The sequence below is a fragment of the Glycine max genome, chromosome 14 (genome assembly GCF_000004515.6).
Source record: "Glycine max cultivar Williams 82 chromosome 14, Glycine_max_v4.0, whole genome shotgun sequence".
Lineage (NCBI taxonomy): Eukaryota > Viridiplantae > Streptophyta > Magnoliopsida > Fabales > Fabaceae > Glycine > Glycine max.
Window position 1 is genome coordinate 18,351,078 of NC_038250.2, and position 25,029 is coordinate 18,376,106.

Sequence of the window (25,029 nt, forward strand, 5' to 3'; positions counted from 1 at the left end):
GTGATCCTTTGGCTCCATTCCTCTTCACAGTGGTGGCATAAAGGTTTTCGGGGTTGATGAAAGAAGATATGAGGAAAAATTTATATAAAATGGTTTAAAGAGGGATCTAATAACACAATGGTGGATCTTCTACAATATGCTGATGATACATTGTTGCATCCTTTAGTAATGTCAGGGTGATAAAAAGTATGTTGAGGTGCTATAAGCCTTTGTCTATACTCAAAGTCAATTTCTTCAAGAGTACCTTTGGGGGTATAAGGGCCGGGACAAACACTTTAGAGTCTTTTGCTAACATTTTGAATTGCAAGTTGATGTTAGTTCCTTTTACATATGTGGATGTTCCGGTTGGGACGAATCCTAGGAGGGAGTGTACGTGGGCACCTATTGTAAAGAAGTTTGAAAAGAAGTTGTCAAGTTGGAAGCATAAGTTACTTTCTTTAGCTGGAAGAGTCTTCCTAATCAATTTTGTGTTGACTTCTCTCCCCTTGTTCTTTTTGCAAAGGGATTTCTTATGGGAAAGTATGGATGGTGGTAAGAAGATAGAGAGGGTAAGTTGGGAGAAAATAAGCATCCCTTAAGAGAAAGGAGGGCTTGGGGTGAAGGATATTTACATTTTTAACAAGGCAATTCTTGCAGAATGGAAATGGGTTTTGTTCCATAGAAAAGATAGTTAGATTGCAAAGGGATTTCTTGTGGGAAAACGTGACTGGTGGTAGGAAGATAGCGATGGTAAGTTGGGAGAAAATATGCATCCCTAGAGAGAAAGGAAGGCTTGGGGTGAAGGATATTTCCATTTTTAACAAGGCATTTCTTACATAATGGAAATGGGTTTTGTTCCATAGAAAAAATGCTTTGTGGGAACTCATTTTGGAGGCTAAGTATGGTGGATGGGGTGGCTTGAGGGATGGTTGTAATGGTAGGGGTGAGTCTATTTGGTGGAGAGACTTGGAGATAAGTTGTGGAAGCAATAGGGAGGACAAGTGGTTCGATCATTGTATGAGATGGAAGCTTGGTGATGGAGAGAGAACTAGTTTTTGGCATGACAACTACCTTTCTGGGGACACTTTAGCTTTATTATTCCCTAGATTATTCATGGTGTCACTGTAGAGGAACAATCTTGTTAAGGAGATGGGAATATGGGGGGAGGAGGAGTGGAAGTGGGAACCCCGGTGGAGGAAAGAGTTGTTCGTATGGGAACAACAACAACTACAACAATTGCAAAGGGCTCTTAGTCAAGTATGCATAAGAAAGACAGGTCTAGACTCGTGGATTTGGGCAACTGATCCCTCAAGTACATTCACAGTAAAATTAGCATACAGTGATCTACATAATCTGAGGTTCCCTAGAGAAGTTGATGAGACTTCGGATAATGTATGGAAATTGCAAATTCCTCGTAAGGTAACTAGGTGTATATGGAGGATGGTGCTTAATAGGTTGCCCACGTGTGATAATTTACTCATTAGGAGCATTGAGGTTGTTGATTCACTTTGTGTTTTTTGTCATCAACATGTGGACTCTGTAGAACTATGAAGCACGGACACGCTGCTGAAGTGTTGCGTCCCGCGTCGGAGGTGCACCAGACAGGCAAATGGGTACAACTTTGGTGCGATGCGGTGTTCGTTGCCTCCGCCGTCACCGGACACGGTTGGACGCAGGAAGCGCGCGATTGGATGCGACCCAACAAGCTATTTTATTATTTATTTAAAAAATGTTTACCAAATACGAAAACGGTTCTTCTTCGTCTTCTCCTTGCCGTTTCCCGCAAGCAAACCTTCATTGCTGCACATTGTCGCCTCCGTTTCCCCCTTTGCAGGTAGGCCCTTCTTTCTTTTTTGAGTTTTCTCATCTGCTCCCTGTTGCTGCTTGCCTGCTTTTGGTTTTTCTCACCTCTGTTTCCCCCTTTGCTGCTTGCCTGCTTTTGGTCTTTGAAGGGTTGTTGTGTGTTTTTGATTTCAGTGATTTGTCCCTGTCTGTGCTTCCACATTTGTTCAAACCCCTTTAACCTTTTTACCCATTCTCTCTCTTTCTCTTTCTATGTGTTGTTATCGGCTGAAGTACCCCAATGCCATTTATTTTACTTTCTTATTTTTTTTTCCTATAAATACTTGTTAAAAAAAATATAAAAAGCAAATTTCTTCTTTATTTAATTGTAAATCTTGTGGTAACTATTTTTTGCAGATGCCATAAAAAAATTGTCTTTCTTGGGATTTTCTTTATTTTCCTATTTATTCTTTAAAAAAATTATTTGCTAAAAAAGTATCAAAATTGTTTAAAAAATAAAAAATAAAACAAATATAATTTACAAAAATTAAAATTATTTTGAATAGTCCTGTTTTGAATAAAATTAAGTTATAACATGGCCAATAAGACAAGAACAACATTGATTAGAAATTGCTTTTTGTTGTTTGTTTTTTACTTAGAAATTGTTTGCATTGATTTTTAATTTTTTAAAATTATTGTAGAGATGAATGCTTCTAGTCCTAGTCAAGCTAAAGAACAAGATGATGATACCAAACCTTTATGGACCTATGTTACAAAGATAAAAAGTGTAGGTGGTGGTGGAAATTATGAGATAAAATGCAATATTTGTGATTTTACCTTTAATAGGTCTTACACTAGAGTGAGGGCACACTTGTTGAAGATGACCGGAAAGGGAGTTAGATTTTGTCAAAAGGTAACAATTGCCAAACTTATAGATTTGAAGAAGATAGACAATGAGGCTACATTGAGGGTGGAGAAGACAAAAACAAAATCTGTGTCATTGCCTCCAGTTTCTACTCAACACCAAATGGATACAAACACTTCTGGTATTGATCCAAAAAAGAGAAAGACATCAACTGTAGAAAATGCCTTTAATTTGCAAGCTAGAGAGACACTTGATCATGAAATTACTAAGATGTTTTACTCTTTGGGGCTGCCTTTTCATTTAGCAAGAAATCCTCATTATAGGAAGGCATTTGCCTATGCTGCCAACAATCAGATCAGTGGTTACCAACCTCCAGGTTATAATAAATTAAGGACAACATTACTTCAAAATAAGAGAAGACATGTGGAGAACTTGTTACAACCAATTAAAAATGCATGGAGCCAGAAGGGTGTGAGCACTGTTAGTGATGGATGGAGTGACCCACAAAGAAGATCTCTTATTAATTTCATGGTTGTCACGGAGAGTGGACCTATGTTTTTAAAGGCCATCGATTGTTCAAATGAGATTAAAGACAAGGATTTCATTGCCAAACTTATGAGGGAGGTAATTATGGAGGTTGGGCACTCAAATGTTGTGCAAATAGTGACAGATAATGCAGTTGTTTGTAAAGCAGCAGGTTTAATAATTGAGGCTGAGTTTCCTTCCATCTATTGGACTCCTTGTGTTGTCCATACATTAAATCTTGCTTTGAAGAACATGTGTGCAGCCAAGAATACAGAAAAAAAAAAAAACAATGTTGTTTATGAATAATGTTCTTGGATCACCCAAATTGTAGATGATGCAATGTTTGTGAAAAACTTTGTCATGAGTCACTCTATGAGACTATCAATTTTCAGTTCATTGAAATTGCTATCCATTGCTCCAACAAGATTTGCCTCCACTATTGTAATGCTCAAGAGATTCAAGCAATTGAAGAAAGGACTCCAAGAGATAGTCATTAGTGACCAATGGTCTTCTTATAAGGAAGATGATGTTTCAAAGGCTAAATTAGTGAAAGATACTTTGTTGGATGATAAATGGTGGGATAAGGTTGATTATATTCTTTCTTTCACTAGCCCTATCTATGATGTTCTTAGAAGAACTGATATGGATGCTTCATATCTCCATCTAGTATATGAGATGTGGGATTCAATGATTGAAAAGGTAAAGAATGCCATATATCAATATGAGAGGAAGGAGGAGAGTGAAAGATCAACCTTTTATGAGGTAGTACACTCCATATTAATTGACCGTTGGACTAAGAGTAGCACTCCTCTCCATTGTTTAGCTCATTCCTTAAATCCTAGGTAATTAACTCTATACTTTTTTACTAACATTTTTTTTAGAATTACATAAATTTTAATCATGTATATATTTCTTTTTAATTGTAGATATTATAGTCAAGAATGGCTAAGTGAAGATTCTAATCGAGTTCCTCCACATCAAGACATGGAACTCACTCGTGAAAGATTAAAATGCTTCAAGAGGTTCTTTCTTGATGTGGATGTAAGGAGGAAAGTGAATATTGAGTTTGCCAACTTCTCGGATGGAAGAGAAGGTTTTGATGATCTTGATTCTTTAAATGATAGAGGTCAAATGGATCCAAAAGCTTGGTGGCTAGTTCATGGCGTTAATGCTCCAATACTTTAAAAGGTTGCCCTTAAGCTACTTGCGCAACCTTGTACATCTTCAGGTTGTGAAAGAAATTGGAGTACATATTCATTTATCCATTCTTTAAAGAGAAATAAGATGACACCACATAGAGCTAAAGATTTAGTATTTGTTCATAGCAACCTACGACTTCTCTCAAGCAATACTCCATAATATCATCAAGAGGAAACTAAAATGTGGGCTGTAGCTGGAGATGATTTTGGATCACTTGATGATTGTGGTATTCTTGAAATTGCTAGTTTGTCTTTAGATAAACCAAAGTTAGAGGGTGTCTTTTTCAATGATGATTTCTAGTTTGTGGAATTCTTGAAGTTGCTAATTCATCATCTTGCTTTATAATTTTTTTGTTTGTAAAGAAACAAAGCGTACAAATTGTATAATGAGGTCTCTTAGTATTTTTTGTGACTTATTATCATAGGAAAAGTTCTTTTTAGATGATAATAAATATATAAATCTTGATTTTGAATTTGGATCTTTTATGCATATCACTCATATTTAATTTTATGTAATTTTATTTTATTTAATTATATATTTGTGTGTGTGTGTGTGATGATAAATATATAAATCTTGATTTTCAATTTAGATCTTTTATGCATATCGCTCATATTTAATTTTATGTAATTTTATTTTATTTAATTTTGTGTGTGTGTGTCCTACATTTTGGACATTACAAATGTCCACGTGTCTGTGTCTGTGTCAGTGTTTCATAGCTGTAAAACACACGTTTTCATGTGTTGTTAGTGATGGTATTTGGAAACAATGGCAAGCTTGGTTGGACACTTTTACTCAGGTTTTTATGGATGAGTGTTTGGAGTTAATCTTGTGGTTTTGAAGTGATTGGCATGTAGGGGACAGAGTAATATCCATGAGGACGAAGTGGTGACTTTTGAACTATATAATTGTTGCGGGTAGTGGGTTACAAAGTGTTTGATTTTGGTACAGAGGAATGAGGTGAGATGATAGGGTGATAATTCTCATTTGTGAGTTTCATAAATAACCAAATGTTGTGAACCTTTTTGTCACATATCCCAATGTTGAGTAACGGTGGTATGAGAGGTAGAGAGCACTTGCTGGATCAATTTCATTGGTGGTAGAGTAATGTAGATAGCATGTATTTTTGTTGCCTTCTCCTGGTTAATAAGTATTCCACTCTTTCTTGATCTAATACTACTTAACCGATGAGATGCGCATAGTCAATTGGGTTTGATGCATGTAACATTCTAGTACCTCTGGTACCTTCCTCTATATTAATACACTCACATTTGCTGAGAGAAAAAAAAAGGTTTACCTCTAACATCTAGAGTCTAGATTCCGTATTTTAAGGAAATGTTTGTCAACATTTGTGCTAAGTTGTAGCTTTCACGAGATATTTGGAATCTAGAATCTGGATTTTAGGAAAAGGGAAAAATGAAAATTAACATTATGAGACTTTGGTCATGTGTGACTAGATCCCTTTGTCTTTGAACTTTCAAAGGGTGTATTTTCAACGTGTAAAAAATAATTCTTTTGTTAATTTTTTTGTTAAAAGTTGACAGAATCACTAATTAGTACATGATTAATTTGTTTCTAAAACTACCCTAAAGATAAATGTAAGTTAGTAACTCAAATTTAAATTGTGTGACATAGTCCTGACTTTTAAAAAGTCTATATAATTAAGGCTTAAAAATTTTCAAGTGTATAAGATAGTTCATCATTTTTTTCTATTAAAAATTAACAATTTATCATGGGACTAGTACATAACTCATTTTATTTTAAAATTATTTCCATTACTTAGACTTTCTTAGATGAATTATTTTTGCTAAAAAAAAAGTGGTAGAATGGGAAGGCACCCCAATACTACTCGTAGGATCCAATGATATGTTAAGACTATTAGCAAAGATTATTATACATATTTAAATCCCAAGTAATTTTACTATTATACATGTTAGAAAATTATTATACATGTTTAAATCACAAGTAATTTTGTCTAATTATAACTGCTCAACTAATATCTCCGTACCAAAAAATCACCCCAAAGAGGACCCATTAAGTAAAAGAGAATTGCTTTGGGCACACAGTATTTTTGTTGGGACACCCAGCAACTTAGGTGAAAGGACTAAAATGCCCTTCACCTGTTTAATATAAATAGGAACAGTGACTCGTCTGTACAAGTCATTGTCTCTCTCGTGCGTGCCGCTTCTGCTTCTTCTTTGTCCTCTGCTTCTTCTTTTCTTCTTCTCTGCTTCTTCTTTGTTTCTTCTTGTTCCTCCACTTCGCACACATTGGTGCTTCTTCTCACGCTTTCTCACACACGTTGCTGCTTCCTCTGGTTCTTCTTCTTCTTTCTGGTTCGTCTTCTTCTTCTTCGTTTCCTACTCATTTTTGTCACACACTTTGCTTGATTCATTGTTTTGGTTGATTGAATGTATTGAATCAATGAATTGCTTTGTTGTATTGAATGAAGTTCTTTCTTTGATGTGCTTTGAACTGAATCAATGGTGGAAAAAACCTTATTTTTCTGGGGAAAAACCCATTGATCCGTATGGGTTTTTTTTATTTAATTGAAAAAAAATTATGAATTATTTTTGAAATTTTTTTGTAGTGTAATTAAAAAATATATATTAAGACTATTATTTTTCTTTCTCTCTTTTGGGAGTCAAATACCAATTCTTCTGAATTCCAGGCATCGAGCAACTACCATTTATGCTTAAACAAGAGGATTAGTGTCAATTTTGGTATAGGATTGTATAATAATGTGCTTAAATGGTTATTTATGTCTGAACATTTAACAATGTGCACCCTTGAATTGTATGTGGAATTTAGAATTGATGAATCAAGACGCAAAACATTTTGTAAGCTTAGGCTCTGCTCCACCATCATCACGGTTAAGCACCCTCAACAAGGAATTGGAAATGGTTCTTGACACTCTGCCTAGTAAGAATGTCCAAGCCCTTGCGTTGTACTGAATGCATTTGTATTTTCACTCACAGACACAATATTATTTTAGCATTAATGTTCTATGCATGCACTTTCTTTGGTTAATGGAGCATATATTTGTTATGTACCTGCTTATGTGACGCTAAGAATGAACTGGTGTTCATCATGACTGCTAATTCAATGTCAATTTTGTTATATCGTTGTCTAATAATCTTCTTAAATAGATACTCAACATCATGCTTGAATGTGAATTATGTCAGAATTAACAAATGAAGAGCACAAACAGTGCTGCGAAATGGCCAAGATCATGTTGAATGTCACGGTTGCATCAGAGGCTATTTTAAACATCAATAATGTCAAGGACCAGGTCATCTTCATTTTGATTTAATTAATATATCATTTTTCAGTTATTTTGTGCAACTAACCAACCTATTTGTCTCATTCTAATGTTTTATCTATTTCAAATGTAGATTTACGGTGAAGTTAGTAGGTCATTTGCTATGAGATGGAAAGACGTGCTTGACCGTTATTGGCATTTGCTTGACAAGGATGGAAATTTGCATACCGTTCTCTACAACCAAGATTTGGATAGACCTGCCATTGTAGCAGGGTGGACAACACTGAGGAATTTCTATCGCATGCATGACCGGAGATCATCAAGGGTCGTTAACCCATTATGGTAAGAGTGTATTCTTTCTGACCTTATTCAAGAGCAGTCGTCATCCAAAATAAGTGTCAAATTCTGTCACTTTTAACGTGTTTCTCACTCAGCACAAAATTACCTGCAGCAGCCTAGTAAGCAACTTTCCAATTTACTTGCCAGCAAATCTTTATCTCCCAAGTTTTAAATTTCGTCTATTTCTCACATAACATTATTCTTAATATCAGGATGTTTCAAGCACCATGTATTATTTTCTTAAAGACAAAGGCTGGACTCATTTGAATTTGGAGAACATTGCAGAATGTCGGATTGTGTTCAATCACTGGAGAAAGACAGCTAAAATTGGAGCTAGATGGAAATATTTGTGTGAAACCCAATCCTTCAAAGCTGGCATGGAAATTATTTTCGAATTCCCTAATCCAACAGTTAACCATGTTTTATTTTGGCCATGTTTATGAATTAAATTCAACATTATTAGGACTTGGAACATTATCCCTTGTAGATATGCTTTTGCTACAAACAATTTGTCGAATATTATCCATTTGTTAATTACCAGTTTCTTATATAATAATTGTTTTACTATGTCTTGATCATAAATTTTTTGTAATATTGAAGTAACATTTGTAAATTTTTGTAAATTGCACACTTATTTGCTTCTCAATCTTGTGCGACAAACACTATCTTTTATCCATGTCATTCACATCTATATTGTCAATTGTATTTCTTAGCTTACCCATGGGAACGCACGGGTTACTTGTATAATCTAATTTTAGAAATCTAATGTTACTTTTACCAATCTAATTACTAAATTATTTTCAATTAATTACTAAATTAATTTTTTAAGTTTTTAAGCAATCTAATGTTAGTTTTAGCAATTTTTAAAAGTTTATATATATTATCATTTTTTTATCAATCTAATTATTAAATACATTTTTTTATACCACTATAAAATAATATCACCAAATCAATATTTCTAAAATTGCTAAAACTATTACAAAAAAATTTACACTACAAAAAAAATTAAATATATAATTCATAAAATTTTATTTACAATTAAAAAAAATAAAACCAATGGATTATCAATCCGTATGGCCATACAGATTGGGCTCATACGGATCATCAATCCGTATAACCAATATGGTTCATACGGATAAGCAATCCGTAGGTTTCTAAATTTTTTTTACACACCTCTTCTTCTCTAGTGATGAATAACGACTCAACTTCATCGTATACTCCTAAACAACACGTGCACCACTGGAGACAAAAAAACGTTTGAAAAAGGAGGTTAATGGACGCTAACAGAAATAACTTACACTAAGGGAATGAGATTTTACTAATAAAAGGCATTGCAGAAATGAAAAACAAATATTACTATTTATAACCGAAAATATCCATAAATGTATTTTTGGCATTTTCAAAAACTGCTGGATGCCCCAAGTAGTAAGAATTTTACATTTTCACGGGAATAAAACTTTCTCAATAATTTCATAAATATATTATTTTTGAAAATGTCAAATATTAACCAAACTAAAATTCCTATTCTAGAGAATCTCATCCAAAAAGAATAGCTTACTTAGAAATGAAGAATTCTTGTACCAAAATAACTTTAAAAAATATTGTCAATTATTTAACACTAGACATGGCAATGGGGCGGGTCGTGTACGGGTATTGTCTCTCCAATCCCTTACCCCGACTCCTCAACATATCCCCATACCCGTACCCGTAGCCGATATCCGACGGGTTTGAGTTTATTGTCTCATCCCCGTACCCGTCGGGTACCCGTCAGGTATCGGGTATCCCCAACCCCGTTCCATACACCATTTAGAAAAATAATTTTTTTTTGTAAAAAAAATATTAAAAATTTGATTTTAGAAAAAAATAAATTGATTGTTAAACATTTATTTTTAACTACTTATATATCAATAAATTTATTATAACGCGTGTGTCTACATAAATAGTTAAGAAAATAATATTAAATTATGTAAAAAATTTAAAATAAAATTAACTAGTAATAAAAATTATATGCCTTTTGATTAAATTATGCACAAATTCTAAAGATTTTAAGTGGCAGGGCGGGTTCGGGTTCGAGGTCGGGACCGGTCTAGTAATCCCATACTAGTACCCGTACCCGACTTTTGGTTATCGGGAAAAACCCGAACCCGTACCCATACCCGGTCAACTCGGGTATTACCCGTCAAAGTCGGGACGGATTCGGACGGGTACCCACGGGTACGGGTTTTCTTGCCATGTCTATTTAACACTACACAAATAAGTTTTACATTTTCACAGGGATAAAACTTTCTCAATAATTTCATAAATATATTATTTTTGAAAATGTCAATAATTTCATCCCCGTACCCGTTGGGTACCCGTCAGGTATTGGGTATCCCCAACCCCGTTCCATACACCATTTAGAAAAATAAATTTTTTTTGTTAAAAAATATTAAAAATTTGATTTTAGAAAAAAATAAATTGATTGTTAAACATTTATTTTTAACTACTTATATATCAATAAATTTATTATAACGCGTGTGTCTACATAAATAGTTAAGAAAATAATATTAAATTATGTAAAAAATTTAAAATAAAATTAACTAGTAATAAAAATTATATGCCTTTTGATTAAATTATGCACAAATTCTAAAGATTTTAAGTGGCAAGGCGGGTTCGGGTTCGAGGTCGGGACGGGTCTAGTAATCCCATACTAGTACCCGTACCCGACTTTTGGTTATCGGGAAAAACCCGAACCCGTACCCATACCCGGTCAACTCGGGTATTACCCGTCAAAGTCGGGACGGATTCGGACGGGTACCCACGGATACGGATTTTCTTGCCATGTCTATTTAACACTACACAAATAAGTTTTACATTTTCACGGGGATAAAACTTTCTCAATAATTTCATAAATATATTATTTTTGAAAATGTCAAATATTAACCAAACTAAAATTCCTATTCTAGAGAATCTCAACCAAAAAGAATAGCTTACTTAGAAATGAAGAATTCTTGTACCAAAATAACTTTAAAAAATATTGTCAATTATTTAACACTACACAAATAAGTTTTTGTGATCTTCAACAGGTTTTACATATATTAGCACAAACCCAGATGTTGAATATGAAAAATGAAGTACTGTCTACCATAGTTTTGAAACTTGGACCAGTGATCAACCTAGGTATTGGGTTAGTAGGTCAATGGTCGCTTATTTAACCGCATGAACTGATATTAATAAATAAAAATAATTAATGCAGTATATATATCATATTTATTGTATATTAAATAATTAATTTATTTGGTCTAGTGAGTTATTTCTAATCCTTTATACTCTATTTGGTAGAGACTAAACAAGTAAACATCCATAGGACCAGGCCTCATTGGTGTCCCCTTTCCAGCAATGTAACGCGACATAAAGCTTTGGTTAGACCGTTGTGCGTATTGAAGGTTTGCATTTCTGTCTCTATCCGCAGGCCACCCAGCTTCACCTACAATTGTGGGCATGTTTCCAAAACCATTCTCTGCAGTGCCCAAACTAGAGTATCATGGTTGGCATCAAAGGCATTGTCATAGATCCTTCCTTCTTCAATTATGGGAGACTGAAAGCCATTGAAAAAGGCATAATCAACAGGAAACTTGGGGTCTCAGTAGAGGCTGATGAAAGGATATAGATTGTTCTGGCTCAAGAACTTGACAGTCTGCACCATGAGATCATGGATGTCTTGCCTGAAGTCACCATCAGAAGGTACTTGAGCACTCTGCTACACGTTGGCATTTAGAGAGACTGTGACTTTAACCTGATTGCCTAAACCAGTTTTAACAAGGGCTGATTGGATGGTTTGAAGATCTGGAAGTGTCATAGCTTCCAAGGTACCATTTTAAGTTGACAAGGTTCATTCCCACTGCAACATACCTTGAAAAAATTACAAAAAATAATTTTTGAGAAAATATAGGAATTGCAACACTGACATATGAATAATCAGTAATTTGACAATTGGGGAAATAAACATTTCTAAAGTAGAAAACATAGGCTTCCTTGATTTCCCTCCATCAGAAGGAAAATATTTCAATCTTAACTTCTTATGAGATCTAACTACACTCAATATTTTCAATCTTAACTTCTTATGAGATCTAACTACACTCAACCTCTGACAAAATTACGAAGACATTGCAACCATTTAATTTTAAAAATGGAACAGAGTAAATAAACATAATATGTTTTCACACCACCAGCTCACACAGTGATACTCATGGAATTTGATAAACCATGTCGTACTTTTATGTTCTCATTTCATCAAACATTGGCCAAGAATTAATACTAGTGGACAAGAATTTAGCACCATGTCTGAATCACTCTTGTGCAACTATAATCAATTTGGTACAGACAAACAACAGAAAAGCAAGAGAGCAGAGACATGAAGTGATCAATAAATTCAGATTTGAAATTACACGTCAAAACAAGTTTAGTTTCAAGTAATGGAGGATCATTAATTTTACTCATCTAGGACTGAGAAATTCCTCAGGGATGCCAAATGCCAGTGGAATGACCATAAAATCCTGTTCAATAAGTGCAACACTTGATCTGCCCGTTCTCATGTTAGACAATAAGGACCAAAGAAGGACAACAACTCATCTTACATTGACTTGCATATATATATATATATATATATATATATATATATATATATGAAAAGGGATCAAATTACACCGTGTAACTTTGATCAACTATTACACCATTCAATAACTTTAAATTAGATAATATTTTCTTAAAACCCACCATTGAATTGAAAGTTCCTTTCAGATGGATCACATATACAAAATTTCATACCAATCCAAAATTATTTGAAACCTTATTCATATAGATTAAAATCAATGTAATATAAACTTGTCAAAATATATTAAAATATGGATCATTTGATTACTTTCTTATTGTTATTCAATTTTGACAAAGTTTGACACAGAAAATCTTGATTATATGTACATATAATTCAATGGTTGGATCAATAAAAATCACATTCATAGCAATAAGGTTCATATATATATAGAAAATCATGAATTACAAAGGTAATTTACCTGATGTCCATATAGAAAATCACTCAAACTTGGTCAGATTTGAGGGGATTTGATTTCAAAACCAAATCAATTAGAATAGATTTCTTAACCAAACCAAGTCAAATAATTCTATTTAAAAAAATTGAAGCAATGCTAATTTTTAATGATTCCAAACACATTTGAAAGGATTCCGCAGAGTATTCCACTAAAAGTACATCAAGGAAAGACAAGTAATTTCTATCATTTGAAAGTCTCCAAACTCACAGCTTAACACAGTTCATCCACAACATGAAATGCAGAATTACATAATAGTTGAATCGCACAATCCATGTATTCATACCTAAAGTTGTGAACTGCATAAAGCAATGGTTGATTGAACTCGACATAATTCAGACAATAGTAACAAAAGAGTAATTTACCTGATGTCCACTCCCCCAGATGAGATGAGCTGAAACATTCTTGGAAACCCATTTTTCAGCTGCTTACGTACTGTTAGCCATTGTGTAGAGCATGACATTTGGTACACCCACCATCACCTGAATCCCAGACTTCTTTAGAGCATTTAAAATCAGGGTGAGCATCAAAAAGCTTAACTTTTTAAAACCATTGTCCTATAGCATTTTAACCACAGTGGATGGTAGCAAATGGTATGTTGCTTGTGTGCCCCGATGAAACACCAATTCCACTCTCCAAACCCACCAACAGTCCAGCAAAGATCACAAGAACAAGGCACCCCCTAAACTTTCCACCCCATCAACTCCACAAACAATGAACCAAGATAACCAGAATCAAAGACCAATAGAAAATCAAATCCATCCTCTTTTATAAAGTATATCAAATTTGAACCTCAAAGCTGGTTTTTTTATTCCTGGGTTTCAATAAGCATGTTGATTTATTCTGCAACCAGCCTTGAAATCAAAGTGGAAAAGTTTAGAACACAACAGGGTGAATCAGTGACGCAAAAGCAAGACCAAATTTATGGAAAGTGCCAAGTAAAGGCCCCGGATGGAAATTCTCAGAAAGTAACAAAGTTGAGGCATTTAAAAGCAAAGCAGAAAAGCTAAGAACAGATCTCTGGATACCAGAAAAGATTTTGCTATGTTAAGCACTTTAGCTGATTAGCTTAGCTGCTTCCAGAAAACAGTAAATAGAGAAAGAGAGGAGGGGATGGATACGAGACAAAGATGGAGAGAGAAACTGGCATTATTGCATTATGAGAGATAAGTTTTATGGTGGAGAATCTTTTTTCTTTGGGTGAAGTATGTAGCCAAGCATGGAGAATCTGTTCATGGAAGTTAACACAGCAAAATTTTGAACCAAAAATTTCTCGTCATAAAATGGATATAAACAAGAAAAAATAACAATAATTAAAGCCTCTCAAACCATTTGATCAATAGTTAATACTCCAAACCAAAATCTTCTTCACCACTACAAAAAGATTCAAATATTTGTCTTCATCTTCATCCTTGTTGACTTCATTTACAATGCCCACTATACCAGTTCTTCCTTCCAGCTCTATACATCATCCATGATGAACTCTCCATCTTCGTCATCAAGCAATCTACCATGATCAAGCTCACTTACAATTTGTTCATCCTTTCTTTACTTGTGTCATCAATCGTCATTGGTTGGACTTCGATGACCAATTTCATAGATTTTGACACAGCCCCACGTCTCTGGAAGAAGACTTTCATCTGAATCTGAATCTTCATATTCAATATACCAATCATGTTTTGCTATAGTAACCAACCCTACAAATGAATCTGTTGGCTCAGTAGTAAAATCAAGCACACAATGTTCCACTGGGGTAGTAGCAATATCAGAATAATTCACTGCATCCACAGTGCGGAAAGCTGCAAAAAGCGGATGCTTGACCCGGCGTGTGTGAAATGCTGACATTACATCCTCAATATTTCTCCTTAGAATAGCATATATTACATCTCCATGAGCATTAAATGTTATTGTTGTTTGATCTAATGAAGGTACACTACGAAGAAGTCTGAACTTGCGCAGATCCCACACTTCAGAGTTTATAATAACCTAGTTACAACAAAACATTTTTTGACATTCAATAAAAAGATCATTCAAAAATGCCACATTATCCTTCAACCAACCCAAATTAGATCTACAAGAACTTCTGCGAAGGGTTTGTTTGGTACACCTTAAAAAATGTTTTAAGAAAATAATTACAGAATTAAGTAGTACTCAAATAGCAAAGGGAAAAAAATCCTGAGTTATAGCATAAAATTTTTCATTCCTACTTGTTTGGTAAGAAATAGAATGCAAGAGGATCAACTTTTAACCCCTGAACCATTTCTTGTTTAATATCAGTATAGATCCTGCATCTTTCAAGCAAAACAATGTCGCAACAGAAAGGCATTAGCACTGCTGCATAGGTGAAACTTTATCCATGCCGCAACGATATAGGGATTCATTGTTGCCAAAGCACTAACCTCAGGAGCCACAGCCCTAACCTCAGGAGCCAAAGCCATCTGTGACAGCGAAAACCCTTGTGGTTTTACTCATCCCCAGTGACCCAAGCCAGAGGAGTTACAGAGAAAGCCATCACTTTCTGTGCCATAGTCTCAAAGGTGCTGCCTAAAACCTTCTCTACCACGGCACACTCCCTACTGTGGCAGGGAAGAGAACCTACTGCCTGACAGAATGATCACCATTCATTGGTTAAAGTTCTCATCAACAACTACCAATCAGTTTGTTGGTACCAATTCCATGATTTGATGGCCGTGATCATTGGTGGCAAAGACAACAAAGGATGGTGAAGCTATGAGTATGAGGTACAAAATAGGGGGGAAGTTTTAACCTAGTGAAAGTACAGTAACATTTATGCCCCAAAATTGGAAAAAAAATCAGAAAATATTACTCCCCTTAACTTTTCACCTCTCCTTTACAAGTAAAGAAAACAAAGTCACTTTCATCAAAATTTACTGCTATAACCCCCTACCAAAGCAAGTATCAACCCTTCTCTATATCTCTTATTCCCCTTAATTGAGACTCATCAGTCAATGTCAGAGTAAGTAGTATACCTATATTTTCTAGCTAACTTTACTTGCAGTCAGTGAGTCAGATCAAGAAAACATTCCTACTTCCTGCAGCATACATTCTATTTTGTAAGACAGGTGCAAGATTAGGAATACCTCATTGCCAGCAGGATGAAAGCCTCCACCCCCAAAGTCTGTCAACTGATCAAAATGATGAACAGGCCCAGAAACCCTACGGTCCCACAAGACACCATTCCAAAGCAGCATTGAGTCAGAATGGCTAAAATGGATTGGAGAATAAAGATGACCCCTACTGGCAAAATTTGTAGAAGTATATAACAACATAGACTCTAGCTCACATGTTTCGATATCATATAACTTGATTTCCTGTGGTGCAGATTCCGATGACAAGGCTGCAAAAACATTCCCTGAGTGGCTAAACCTGGCAGCCTTGCATCCATGAAAAAAATGGATTACATTTTCGTATTCGTCCCAAACATTGTCATTTAAAAATGATGAAACATTCCACAACTTTACATCTTCGGAACTTGAAGAAAGCAACAGCTGGCAGTCAGCAGAAATAAAAGACTGAATAAGTGTCAAGGGATCTCTGTGACATTCTTCATAATGATAGGTGTCGTCATGGTGCTTCAATGAAGTAGTATCCCAAAATTGGATGTCTCCACTGTTGTTTCCAACAGCAATAAAAGGAGAGTCCCCAAGAAACGTAATGCCTGTTAACGAGTAAACATCAGCAGCAGTGCCCGATGGTCTGAATTGGCTATAAACAAATTTACGATCCCTGCGATTTCCATGTACATGATACATAAATTTAAATTCACGTGTACCAAGACGAGATGTCACATTAGAAGGGGCATCAAGACTTTGCTTGGGTTCAGCACAAACATGAGGGTGCAAAAGAGAAAGTGATGGAAGAGTGATAATAGGAGTTGGGCACTGGCAATGCTGATGCTGCAGATACTGAACCACTAGAGAATCTAATGTTATACGTTCTGGGTAATTGGGCAGATGATCATTAATTACCAGAGAGGATGGTGTAATCTGACCTAGATTTGGCATACTTCTTTGACTCTCATCCACATAATCAGCTGTACAGGGCCCTTGTTGATTTCTCAGATTGGAACTTGGTGTATAAAGCACAGTGGCATCAGTCTGCAGGCTACTTTTACGTATCACACTTGGAGTTGGACAAATAGGAGAATGAAATCCTAGATCCCCAACATTCAATCGCTTTCCAGATGATGACGACACTCCTATATCCTTTAAATCAGATAACTTATGTTTCATTGGCAAGATTATTGGAGTCTCATACTGAGATTCAACATCCTTATCCTCTGCATTAAGATTTAATTTCTTAGACAGAAATCCTGGAACTGGAGCAGAAGGCCACTGAAGTTGTATTGGAGGAGCTTCCTGTGAGTAGGGTTGTTGCACAAGAGAAGATGGGGCAACCAATGTTGGCAAAGGTTTCAACTGAGCCTCTTTAAGCAACATTGAAGCAGTTTGTAACAATCCAGATGCCAGTAGGTGTTCATGAATTAGGAGCAAAAGGTCCCTGATTATTCAAAGAGAACAAAAACATTCAGATGGGAGGATGAAAATAAAACTGCAAATATATGGGAAAATTCAGGAAAGGACAATCATACAAAAACACTGAATACCTTGGAAGGTACGTTATAGGGGTGGCAGCAGCTATAGCTTCTATTTCAATCTGCCTTAAGGTAGGAATAGCTCCATCAATCTACAAATATAACTTGCATACATATATTAATACTGCCGTCTCAAAGCACAGATCATTATTAGGCTATCTCAGTTTAAGCAACAAACTTAGAAAAACCACGTGATCATTATCCCCGAATATGTAAAACTAAAGTCCAAAGACGTAATTGTACTACAGCCATGTTGAAACACTATAACCATGTGATCTACGCCCTTGATTCTAAGGTTAGTGGCATATGGACAAGAAACAGACAAACTATGACAGAATTTATTGAATATGAGGAATATATCTGTTAAGAGTAACTAATTAGGAATATTAGTTTGTTACAAATTAGCTCTATATCCTCAACCTCGGGCATAAAAAAAATCACGTTTTTTTTAAAAAAAAATCGAAAAGGGCAAAAATATGTATATAAAAAAGAGGCAATTGATGATATGATATTGTGTGCATGGAAAAACCATTAATCCTGCTCAATCCAACAACAGAATTCAAAGCTTTATTAGTATCCTCACACAGAGTTGAAATCAAACAATTAGATAATGAGAAGCGTATGTGATATATATGATATGAATATACCTTCTTTTCGTGATGGCGAGGCAGAGAAGAAGCAGGATCACGAAAAGGATGTTGGTGAATTAGGGCGGAAGAGAGAGGTTGAAGAAGGTCGTGGAGTTGGTCGATTAGGTTTGAGACGGTGGGGTTGGCTTGGAAAATTGGGTCTTCGAGTTCAATTTGGAGGGAGCGTATGCACTTGCTCAGCGCCCTAAGGGATGAACCATCCCAATCTACGTTCGTCGCCATTGTAGAGTAATGGAGTCAGAGACAGAGTCAGTTTGCACTGCCGTGTAGTGGAGTGTTTTTAAACATAAACAGGGCTTTGTTTTGTTTTGAACCTCAGAGAAGGCAGGGTCAAGTTTCAGTTTCACCTTTAAAAAATAATAATTTATTGGTTCTGTTGGATTTAGTCTTCAGTTTTTTTATTCAAATTTGATTTTTTAATTTTTACAATCCACTCAATCTGATCATTACTTCTGAACTAGATTAATGATATTAAGAAATTATATTTTATAAATATTTAAAATCATATTAAATTAATTTTAAAAATTAAATGATTAAATTAAACAAAAAAATTTAAAAAATTAAATTGAATATAAAAAATAAAAAATTAAGTTAATGTTTTTTTCTTACCTTAGAATTCACTTGAATAAGAGACTAATTATACTTGTAATATATGATTATCATTGTATTAAGAAAATTTTAGAAAAATTCAACATGAGTTTCCCATGATATTTGACAAAAAAAAAGTTTGGGATCATCATATTTTATATTTTTCTTAACTGAAATAACTTGCAGTGTACACTTGAGGAATGTCCTCTATCTATTTAAATCAATTTTTTCTTCCGCTTATCACTTACTCTTATAATTGTGTATTTTTTTTTATTTCAGATATAATATATTATAATCTAATTATGAGGTTCTGCCACCTTTCCTGATCTATATTATATTATTTACTTGTTTGTTTTTATTTCTAATCCTGCCTAGGTTAGCTTTGCTATTCTTAGCCGGTCCCAAGCCCGGATAAAAGGAGAGGGTTGTGTTAGGCTTTCGACAGCCAACGTTAAACTTTGTCGAATCTCTATGACATGGATCAATTACGTAATAATGTGAATGTTAGGTCGTTGCCCGGAAGCAACGCGTTGTATGGCTCGAGTACAGTGTCAAAAGAGCAAGGGCCGCTGCATCGCCGCCCGGATGTAGTGAAAAGTAAGCAAGGGTTCCCACATTTTCGTGAACGGGTGTGGGTAAAGAAGCTAGTTCATGACAGGAGGATTCGCTTTGGTACATGGAATATAGGCACACTTACTGGAAAATCTATGGAAATAGTGGATGTTATGGTGAGGAGGAAGATCAATTTTATGTGCCTACAAGAAACTAAGTGGACAGGTGAAAAAGCGAGAGAATTAGACAACTCGGGATTTAAGCTGTGGTATACGGGAAAAATCAGATCAAGAAATGGGGTAGGGATTATTGTGGACAAGGAGTGGAAGAAGGATGTCGTGGATGTAAGAAGAGTAGGAGATCGTATCATAGCCTTAAAATTGGTAGTGGGACAGGACACCTTTAATGTTATTAGTGGGTACGCACCTCAGGTTGGGTTAGCAGAACACTTTAAGGTAAAATTTTGGGAGGATCTAGAAGGGGTACTTCAGGAGATACCCCAAGGAGAGAAAGTTTTCCTAGGAGGGGATCTCAATGGACATGTAGGTAGCGTGGCTAGAGGTTTTGAGGGGGTGCATGGGGGTTTTGGCCTAGGGGAGATGAATGGGGAGGGTAAATCCATCCTGGAGTTTTCGGAGGCTTTGGATCTTTCTATAGCCAATACATGGTTTAAGAAAAGAGAGGAACATCTTATCACTTACAAAAGTGGAGGGACATGTTCTCAGATAGATTTCTTCCTTATCAGGAAGTCTGATAGGAAGTATTGCTTGAACTGTAAAGTTATCCCAGGAGAGAGCTTGACTACCCAACATAGAGTTTTGGTTATGGATGTAAGAATTAGAGATAGGGCAAAGAGAAGAAGTCCTATGGTAGCACCAAGGATCAAATGGTGGCACTTGAAGGGTGAGAAACAAGGAATCTTCCAACAAAAGATATGGGAGGGATGGTGTGGACAATCACAAGGAAGTGCAAATGATATGTGGAACAAGATGTCCCAAGAGATTATTAAAGTGGCTAAAGAGACGTTGGGTGAATCTAGAGGTTTTGGACCTAGGGGTAAAGAATCGTGGTGGTGGAATGAAAATGTTCAGAGCAAAGTTAGAGTAAAAAAGGAGTGTTTCAAGGAGTGGTCTAGGTGTAGAAATTCTGAAACTTGGGATAAGTATAAGATAGCTAGAAATGAAACCAAAAAGGCGGTGAGTGAGGCAAGAGCCCAAGCTTTTGACGGACTATACCAAGCTCTAGGAACCAGGGACGGAGAAAGATCTATATATAGGCTTGCTAAGGGTAGAGAGAGGAAGACTAGAGATTTGGATCAAGTAAAGTGTGTTAAGGATGAAGAAGGAAAAGTCTTAGTGCATGAAAAAGATATCAAGGAAAGGTGGAAGGCGTATTTCCACAACTTATTTAATGATGGATATGGATATGACTCTAGCAGTCTAGACACAAGAGAAGAGGACCGAAACTATAAGTACTATCGTCGGATTCAGAAACAGGAAGTAAAGGAAGCGTTGAAAAGAATGAGTAACGGTAAGGCGGTGGGGCCAGACAACATACCTATTGAAGTGTGGAAAACTCTTGGAGATAGAGGTCTTGAGTGGCTCACCGAACTCTTTAACGAAATTATGAGGTCAAAACGCATGCCGGAGGAATGGAGGAGAAGCACGTTAGTGCCAATCTATAAGAACAAGGGGGATATACAAAATTGTGCAAATTATAGGGGAATCAAGCTCATGAGTCATACCATGAAATTATGGGAAAGAGTGATCGAACGGAGATTAAGAAAGGAGACTCAAGTTACTGAGAATCAATTTGGTTTCATGCCGGGAAGGTCGACCATGGAAGCGATTTATTTATTACAGCGGGTGATGGAGCAATATCGCATGGCCCAACAAGACTTGCACTTGATTTTTATTGACTTGGAGAAAGCGTATGATAGAGTGCCTAGAGAGATTTTGTGGAAAGCTCTAGAGAAGAAAGGGGTTAGGGTTGCATATATTCGAGCTATCCAAGATATGTATGATAGGGTATCGACTAGTGTTAGGACACAGGGTGGAGAGTCAGACGATTTTCCCATCACAATTGGTTTGCATCAAGGGTCAACCCTTAGCCCCTACCTTTTTACCTTAATTCTGGATGTCCTCACGAAACAAATCCAAGAGATAGCGTCGAGATGCATGCTTTTTGCAGATGACATAGTCCTCCTTGGAGAGTCGAGGGAGGAGTTGAATGAGAGGTTGGAAACTTGGAGACGAGCTCTAGAAACACATGGCTTTCGCCTAAGCAGAAGCAAATCGGAGTATATGGAATGTAAGTTCAACAAAAGAAGGAGGGTTTCTAACTCAGAGGTGAAAATAGGAGACCATATTATCCCTCAAGTCACACGGTTTAAATATCTTGGGTTTGTAATACAGGATGATGGGGAAATTGAAGGGGATGTGAATCATCGTATTCAAGCAGGATGGATGAAATGGAGAAAAGCATCGGGGGTGTTATGTGATGCAAAGGTACCGATCAAGCTAAAGGGAAAGTTTTATCGAACTGCGGTAAGACCGGCGATTTTGTACGGAACAGAATGTTGGGCGGTCAAGAGCCAACATGAGAATAAAGTAGGTGTAGCAGAGATGAGGATGTTGCGGTGGATGTGTGGTAAGACTCGACAGGATAAAATTAGAAACGAAGCTATTAGAGAGAGGGTTGGAGTAGCGCCTATTGTAGAGAAGATGGTGGAACATAGACTTAGGTGATTTGGGCATGTAGAGAGAAGACCGGTAGACTCTGTAGTGAGGAGAGTAGACTAGATGGAGAGAAGACAAACAATTCGAGGCAGAGGAAGACCCAAAAAGACTATAAGAGAGGTTATCAAAAAGGATCTCGAACTTAATGATTTGGATAGAAGTATGGTATTTGATAGAATATTATGGCGGAAGTTGATCCATGTAGCCGACCCCACCTAGTGGGATAAGGCGTTGTTGTTTGTTTTTATTTCTAGCTTGTTTAATTATTTCCTTGTTTATACTCGGTACCTCTTTGGTATCAGAGCCGTTATTTAGCTTTGGATAGACATAGAGATCTAACCGGTACTAACAGTTCTATTAATAAATTTTCAATAAAATCCTTTGAAGATTTATCTAAAACTTTAGAAAGTCTAAAAAAACACAAAATTTACTGTTTAACAAGGTACAAACTTTAGAAAACAAAGTTAACGATATTTTGGAAAATCTTAAATTTAAAGATCAACAAATTCGTTTTTCTACAAACGAACTCGACAAAATTACAACACAACTCTCTAAACTATCTTTAGAAAATACCACTAACCAAACCTCAAATAAATTTGTCTTAGCAAAACCAAGAAAATGAGAACAATACCATTCACAGGAACCTTACAAACAGTTTTAGGACACAACCCTGTGACTGAATCTATAAACCAACACCCGGGAATCCTAGATAGATTCTTCAGAAGAACAAACTCCGAAACCAGACAACTAGAACAAATAGTAGATATAAAATCCAACATTGATATTGGGTCAAATTCTAGGATAGACTCCCTCAATCCTAGACATTTATACAACCTAAACTGGCTAAGTTCTGATAGAACTAGTTTATACAAATATAGAAGGATTGACGACTTTCATCTTACTAATGGAAGACATGAGATTATTAGACTAATCTCAGGACAAACTGGACGACAACTTCTTAGTACAAACAGAATATATGTAGACCTAGGGTTAATTGCCAAAGGCGTCAGGTCTCTAACAAGATCTATTGTGGGAGCTAAAGCTTTTGTAGTGCTATTCGATCAAAGGTTCAGAGATAATAATTCTCAGACCATAATAGGGATAATAGAAATAGATCTAAATCAAATAGTCTCTCTGGTGTATATTGCCCCTAATTACACAATGAATCTTAGTGATTTCATACAAAACATACACTTAGAAGTGCAAACAATAGGTTTTGGAAGAAACTTTGTTGAACATAACTTACACTTAGATATCACCTTCATAGGAAGAATAAGTGATCAAATATCCCCTAGATATAGGATAAACATTAATCCATTAGTAACAACCTTATCATCTGATGGAATTCAATTTTTGCTGCCCGATATCTTTGATTCCTCCAGAAATCAAAATAATCAATGGCAAACACATATCGATGTTGGATCCTCTAGGAGTGCAATAACCATTCCTGGATCAGCTATAATAAAAAATAGAAGAAATAGTCTTTCAATAAGATTTACTGATTATGAAGACATACAAAATCTTTCGAAAGAGGAGATGGAACCCTCTAAAATGTCCATGATGAATTTATGGCATTGCTCACATTTTGAATCATACATTTCCTACGAGGAACCTAAACAAACCGAAAACTTTTTTTCAGAGAAAACTTTTCTCTCCCAAAAACTTCTTAAAGCAGTTGAAAAATGGGAAGAAGACAAGAAATGCCAAGGACAAAGTTTTGTAAATAATGAAACAAATCCTAATGACACTGATGAATATATTTTCAGGCAAAAATTATTCTTATCAATAGATAAAGAAAATTCAGATATATATATATATATATATATATATATATATATATATATATATATATATATATATAGTATTGAAGATTTACTTGAGAAGATTGATTTACACGAATTTTACGAAAAAGAAATCAACTTCAAAAATACTTTAGAAATTAATTCCAAGATTGATGAAACAGAATCATTAGTTTTGTTTCCTGAATCTTATAAAGGTCTCATGGCCGATGCTTTTGGTACTAGTTCAAATTTTACCCCTCAATTTGATTACAAGTATGGAAGATTATCAGATGGAATTCCTTACCCATGAAAAAATTATCACTTCAGTAGACCTAGCTCTAGGAGATAATATAAAATCCAAAAGGAAAAGGCTACCCATAGAACCAACATTTAATATGCCATCTCTTTTATTAAACATAGGAAGTGTTGATCCTCAATTACTTCCAAATTACATAGAACGGTGGGCTTCTGCTATTATAAGAAACTATAGGATGAACCATGAAAATCATGTATCCACCAGCCAAGACATGATAGCAAGAGCTGAAACATATCTAGGAGATATAGCTAGAGCCTACTAGAAATCATTTAAACAAACTTTCCTAGAACAAATCAAAATAAATCTAGTAGACCTTGGTCCAAACATCTACAATTTCTGTAGCCTAATATAGAGAATCTTTACAGCTCAATCTGTAAATGATGGAAATACCATCAGACAAAAGATTTACCTAGGTAACCTGGAAAGGCACTCTATAAGTTACTTTGGTCAAATAAAAGAATTTACCCAAGATTACCTAATGTATGCCTCTATAGCAGTAGGATTTACCGATAAATCTTTGTGAGAAAAACTATTCCTAAAACTCCCTAGTAAATTAGGACAAAAAATCAGAGACAGTTGGAATGATCTGACTGTTAGAATCCAACACATTATGAAAGTGATGGAAGTTACATGTACCAACATAGCCATTAACAAACAAATAAAGATGGCTGATTCAGAAATCGGTAAACAGATTTACACTCCACAACAATACCATAAAGAAATTAGGATGAAAAGGCCTCAGTACAGACCTCCCAA

At 35.5% G+C, this 25,029-nt stretch overlaps 1 protein-coding gene across 2 annotated transcripts; it reads right to left on the reverse strand.

Annotated features, from left to right (window-relative positions):
• Positions 1-10,950: 10,950 nt before the first annotated feature.
• LOC100789761 (DDB1- and CUL4-associated factor homolog 1) lies at positions 10,951-18,619 on the reverse strand. 2 transcript variants are annotated; one of them, XM_006596069.4, is made up of 5 exons: positions 18,296-18,619; positions 17,661-17,740; positions 16,135-17,554; positions 13,399-15,019; positions 10,951-11,829 (listed from the first exon to the last, which is right to left on the reverse strand). In XM_006596069.4, the coding sequence occupies exons 1-4, from the start codon at positions 18,518-18,520 to the stop codon at positions 14,594-14,596; spliced, it is 2,151 nt and encodes a 716-aa protein (XP_006596132.1). In that variant the 5' UTR covers positions 18,521-18,619; the 3' UTR covers positions 10,951-11,829; positions 13,399-14,593. The 2 variants fall into 2 exon arrangements, with proteins under 2 accessions (XP_006596132.1, XP_006596131.1); XM_006596068.4 differs by having other exon boundaries at positions 10,951-11,840.
• Between the last annotated feature and the right edge of the window lie 6,410 nt (positions 18,620-25,029).

Coding starts and splice junctions, on each gene's coding strand:
- LOC100789761 (XM_006596069.4), bottom strand. CDS start 18,520: ATGGCGACGAACGTAGATTGGGATGGTTCATCCCTTAGGGCGCTGAGC. Junction 17,555..17,660: donor CCTATAACGTACCTTCCAAG/GTATTCAGTGTT, acceptor TTGAATAATCAG/GGACCTTTTGCTCCTAATTC. Junction 15,020..16,134: donor TTCATCCTGCTGGCAATGAG/GTATTCCTAATC, acceptor TGTTGTAACTAG/GTTATTATAAACTCTGAAGT.